At 28.7% G+C, this 6299-nt stretch overlaps 1 protein-coding gene across 1 annotated transcript in view; it reads right to left on the reverse strand.

The window, feature by feature from the left end:
* Positions 1–4759, reverse strand: part of LOC107445460 (uncharacterized) — a 202416-nt gene extending 197657 nt beyond the window's left edge. Inside the window, exon 1 of the mRNA XM_021144441.3 lies at positions 4431–4759. Within this exon, the coding sequence (XP_021000100.1) occupies positions 4431–4706 (276 nt within the window). The 5' untranslated portion in view covers positions 4707–4759. The remainder of the gene's footprint in view (positions 1–4430) is intronic.
* Between the last annotated feature and the right edge of the window lie 1540 nt (positions 4760–6299).

Here is a 6299-nt window from a genome sequence, read left to right on the forward strand (position 1 = left end):
AACTTGATTTTTGCGTTTAAACGATTCATTCTGGGTTTCTGTCGAATCAACTGCTTAGTTTATATTCCGAACGATTACTTTTATTTTTAGAATTTAACGTTGGAAAAAATGTACAATAATTCAACCTCTAACTACTCTTCTCTTGGAAGCTCATTTTTCTCATATGAACTGATGTGATGATTTGATTCGACAGTAAGTGTTCATCTGCTATTTTCCGACTCTAACAAGCGCCATCTATTACAAGATTTAGCCCCTAAGCTATAAAAAGATTGTATGCGATTGCTACATAAGACATGGAAAGAAAACTTGAAAAATACATTTTGAAAATTTCCTACAATATTCCAAAAATACAAAAAATTTAAATAAAATACACCATTTTTACGCGATAATAAAAATTAACTAAAGAACTTTATTTAGTTTAATTAATTTAAACTTTAAAAAAACATTTTACAACATTTATAAATGTACTTTCTTTTTAGCTTTACATTAAGTAAAAATAACTTTTTCTTCCATTATTTCAAGTTTGAGCATTTATGTACATGGATGGTTATTACATAATAACAACCATTTAAAGTATGTTCTAAATTTATTAATTTTGAGCTGAGGTAAACAGTAATGTACAATCACTAGTTCTTGTATTGTAATAGTAGTAAAATTCAAACATGCACACATTCTACACATTTTTTATATATCCTTTCAAACTGAATCATCTTTTCAACATAATGGACATAAATAGAAATCAAAAGTAATTTTTTAGACAAAGCATTATTTAGGAAAATTGTAATTGTGCATTTTGTTTCATGGCAAAATGTGAAGAAATACACTTTAAAAAAAATCCTGCAATACGCAAAAAATGCCAAAGATTAAAATATATTTATATGTGATAATTAAAAAAAAAATAAAAATATTATTAATTTTAATTAATTTGGTTTTTAAAAAAAAATATTTCGCATCATTTATTAGTTTACTTTCTTCTAAATTGTACATTTCTAATTAAAAATCATATTTTCCGCCCTTATTTAAAATTTGGATAAACGGCATATGCATAATAAACGACGTCACAATAGTTTAAAGTATAGTCTAAATTTAAGTATTTTGTTTTGAAACAAATAGTCATGTACAATCACTAGTACATGTATTTTATTTTATATTTTATAACCGTCGTTGAACAACCGACCCAATTTTTGGGTTTAAGACAACTAATGTTCAACTCCGTAGCACTGTAATTTTGAGCCCAATCCAGAAGACTAGAGAACTCTGGGTCAAGTGTTGGGAGAAAGTTGCCTTCGTGGAGTACTTTTTAATGGAAGTAACTCGCATTTGCATTGCATGACGAGGAGAGTCGCGAAGACATTCCGCCGTTAGCCTGATGGCTAGGGGACTCCAGACGTCATCACTGTGGTCGGAGCGAGTGCGGAATTCTTATTGACCAGCCATCGCAGGATCGAAACCGGGTCACTTCATTGGGAGGCGAAAGCTCTATCCCCTGACCCACCACAGTTCCTAGTTCTTACATTTTATTTTATAACCGTCGTTGAACAGCCGACCCAATTTCATGGGTTTACGACTACTTACGTTCAACTCCGTAGCCTTGTAATTTTGAACCAATCCAGAAGACAAGGAAACTCCTGGATCAGTACCCCCAGAGGTATTGATTTGTTGTGGGAACATGGAGGACTTTGAGACTCGACAGATTTAACGTGCAGTAGTCACCATTTACTACACGGGGAGTCTTCGGCCGGCGAGGATCGAACCCACGACCTCTTGGATATGGGCCCAGCGCCCTACTGACCAGGCTATCCCAGCCCTAGTTCTTATATTGTACTAATGTTCAAGAACACACATATTCTACACAACTTTAACATTTTATATGGATCTGAAAACTAAATCATCCTTTAAATATGACGCACATAAATATTAATCAGAAGTAATTATTTTTAAAACGAAACATTATTAGGATAAAAAAAGTAATTGTACTCACTTTTAGAGAAAAGTAAAAAAAATTAAGAATTTTATTTAACTGAAATCAAAGTTTTGTCATTGAAACTTACTCAACTATTTTGTTACATTTCTAACGTAATTTCTGATAACTTTCCATAAAAGTGCCACGTAGAAATTATTGCTCTCCAAACTAATTCTAATTAAATAATGTTTTAATTACTGAATTTCAATATATATTTATAATTTAAAACTGTTTCAGTTTGTGTTTTTAATTCCAACTTCTGTCAAATCTTATAAAAATTCATTATGAGTTATAGTTTACCAAAGTTCTTAGTCTACTAAAAACGAATATTTATGTTAATTACATTTTTTCTTTTCATTTCTCATTTTCTTTAATATGCAGGTCATATTTCCCATAATGCATAATAAAAAATAATCTAAATATTAAATGAAAAATTTTCTTTTTAATTTAATTAAATTTGTTTTTTTATTCATTTTAATCCAAAATCCATATTAAATTCCATATTAAATTCAGAACGTGTTGTATATTGAAATTTCTTCGTAAGTATTAACTTTTAAACTTTTATATTAATCAGCTGATATTCACCCGGCAAAGATTAAAAACTGGAAATAAGAAGATTTTAAATTTTCCTTTCACTTGACAAGAGTAAATTTTTTTACTATTAAAATATAGAAACTACTGTAACAAAAGATGCAATTTTTATATACCTTTTACTTATTAATAAATTGTGATGTATTAGGTGAGTATTAATTTTGTGATATATTTGGTGAGTGTATTTAGTAAGTATTATTGAAGGAAAGATTAAAATGAAATATTTTTACTAACAGTTTCTTATTTTTTCGGGATAAGTATCATCCCTGATTAATAAAGCAGCATTATAACAAAAAGCTGAAGGAAATTTAATTACTTTTGGCGTATAAATAAATTATGTGTTAAAAACAATATTCCTAAAAATTTCTAATAATTACAAATTATGTTACAAATCTATGCATTCATTATTGCATAGATATTAATTTTGAAATTTATTATGCAGTTATCTCGAAAAAACATACAAAATTATAGGGATTATACTATATCTTTATTGCCAAAGAGAGAACATATAACATTTAATGAGCATCATAAATTACAATTTAACTACCATGATAACGGATGATATTTGCAATAATTATGCAACATGCTCTATTTTATTTACATAATAATAAACATTTGCGAACTTTGTACACACATATTTGTTTTAATTATTCGAAAATAGTTTAAACACGAATTTTTCACGGAAGAATTTTTAAGAAGATCTTTGCAATAAAGTATGTATTTAATTACACAGCAGAAACTTCCGAATCAACTTACAGTATAAAATACTTAGAGTACATCATCCGTATTTTATTACATTATCATCCGTATTTAAAGTAATATTTATTAAATTATTAAGTGTTATATATTAAGTATTATTAATTATTAAATATTAATAATAAGTTAATTATTAAATATTTATATATTAAGTGATTCAGCGATTTTACTGTAATTATTACGGTAAAAATTAGGGTGCATCATATTTTTTTAGCGTAACATGTTGCGGTTAAAATGGATTTCATGATAAAAAATACGAGTATTAGAGCCGAAAATTTTTACCATAATTTATTTCGGAATTTTTTATAGTTTACTTGCTCTGGCTATGAAAAAAATAATGATCATGTAACAACCATAGAGCATTGTGCATCCTAACTAACCATAGAGCATTGTGCATCCTAATTTAGTTCGAATGTTCTTTCATTCTCCATCTGGATCTCCCATTTCATTCTTATTCTTAAAATAATGAAAGTAGGCTTACATATTATATATACATTTTATACAGGTCAATAAAAAAAGCATTAATATCGAAACCATCGTATAACCATCGAAAAGTATTAATAAAAACATAACATTTTTACTGCCTCATAATTTAATTGCAATTCTTCTAAATAATACCATCAATAATTATGTACTATAGTGTTTTATTACAACGAAAATCGCTAATAAAAGAGGTATATCGATGAATTTGATTAATTAAAGGTATTAAAAGATAAAAGGTATAAAGATAAATGTATATAGGGATTTGATTAATTTAATGTTTGATTAATTAAAGGTATATCGATGAATGTGAGACATATAATATTTGAATAGGTCTTCATATTTAAATATTAAATTTCTCTCAAAATTTTACCCATACAAACACTAAATAATTTTCAATATCTCAGCGATATCAAATTATCGACATCTTCATGTGATATACATCTTCTGTTGATATATGTATATCAATATCTTTTTATTCTCAATATGTAACTAATTTTGTAAAGGAGTTTCAAGCCCTCCAACATTAAGAATGAAATTGTACCCTCATAACTAAGAGTCCCCAAATAAATGTATAAAAATATAAATTTTAACACAAATTGTTACCCCTGCAAACACTAAATAATTTTCAATATCTCACCGGTATCCTGGAATAGGAAGTAAGCCACACATATCCATCCGTTTTCTGTGTCGGCTGCGGTTGTGGGAAAAATTCCACACTTGGTTCATCCCGCTCTTCATTGTAAAATCTCTTTTCTCTTTTAAGGATGCTGAGTTGATGCTCTTGAGCTTCCTCTGCGGGAATCACTGATACCCAAAGTCTGGCAGTGAGGTAGAAATCAAGTCCAAGGCCTAAGTAAAGAAATGCAAGGAGACCGTACACAAGTCGAAGTCTCTCGTTGGCCGCGTTGGCCATGACTGAGAATTTGAGTTGGGGGTGGTGGTCGCGTGGCCTCAACTTCCAGCCAATGGACTGCCGAGGCGCCTCCACTCGGAATTTGGGGGAGATCAGCATCTTCTTTTAGAATCCCGATGCAATTCTGAGAATGTCAGATTCGAAGTTAGTACAGAGGAGATGAGGTCACTATTTGATTGGCATTTTGTTAATCCTCGAGTGGCAAAGCTTTTCTATTAACATTCTATTTCTACAAATGCTCAACTAATTATTCTAAAAACGCTTATATTTTTATACTATTGAGTTTAAAGATTGTAGACATAATTTTTGACTTACAGTACCTGGCCAAATTATTCGACGCACTATAAGATTCTATGTAAAATCTTAATTATCAGGTGATACTATACAGCTTTTTTGCTTTTACGCAGCAGAAACCGGTTTGCACTTGCTTACGTTCCTGTATCCCTTGGACAAATTAGACGATATATAAATTCGACGATATATTATATAAACATAGAATGTTTATTTTATCATTATATTATAATAATTAGACCAAATTATTAGACACACTGTAGTTTTTTTTAATGATAGCATGTTTTGCACGAGTTCATATGCAATACTTTTGTATTTAGACATACATGTAATGGGTTTTTATTCAGGGGATTTTTTATATGCTTCCTATTTGTATTTATTTTTAACTTATTGCATTACAATGTTAACCAATTGATACACGAACGTAAATAAATGCAAACCGGTTTCAGCTGCGTAAAAACAATAATGCCGTATAGTATCACCTGATAATTAAGATTTTACATCGATACTTATAGTACGTCTAATAATTTTCCCAGGGACTGTATGTATAGGTATATTTACATAATCGTTATTATATTTACTAATACGTCAACAATTTCCGCCGAAAAAAAATTTTTTTTAACAGTTTACCATCCGAATATGTGCTAGTAACCATATTTTTATTATTAAAAAAATATTATTGCTCGTAGTAAATAACGGAGTACGTGAGCTCCGTGTAAATACAGAGCTATTCTATATTTTATTTTTGAGATGTAATGATATTTCTATAAAGAGTATAAATTTAATTATTAGCGCATTTAATAATGATCAGTTTTTTAAAATATATTTAAGAAAATATTTATCGAAAAATGAATTGGTATCCATAATAGTCTTCACTTCCTTTTACAAAAGTTAAACATTAGAAGACATTGCTGAAAAATGAATGCTTTTAGTGAATAAAAAAATATGTTGCGTAAAAAGAAATAGAATTATTTTTTATCCTTATGGGTGGGAAGCGAAAAATCAAATTGAATTTGAAAGCTATGATAGTAAAACTGTAACTCATAAAATACATACGAAGTCTATAGAATTACGTAAACACGTATCAAATGAAATTATCGTTTAGCGTAATCTATTAAAAGAGCAGCAACCATAAAAAAAAATAATAACGAATTATTTAGAATCTTATATTAAAAGAGATGCATCAACTGTAACCAAATCAAGTTTTATTTATAACTAAAATGGCTTATTTCTAAACAATTAGTATTGAAATGTTATGTAACAAATTAACACGGTATAAAAGGAAAAGTAATACTTCATATT

This window comes from Parasteatoda tepidariorum, chromosome 7 (genome assembly GCF_043381705.1).
Source record: "Parasteatoda tepidariorum isolate YZ-2023 chromosome 7, CAS_Ptep_4.0, whole genome shotgun sequence".
NCBI classification, from domain to species: domain Eukaryota; kingdom Metazoa; phylum Arthropoda; class Arachnida; order Araneae; family Theridiidae; genus Parasteatoda; species Parasteatoda tepidariorum.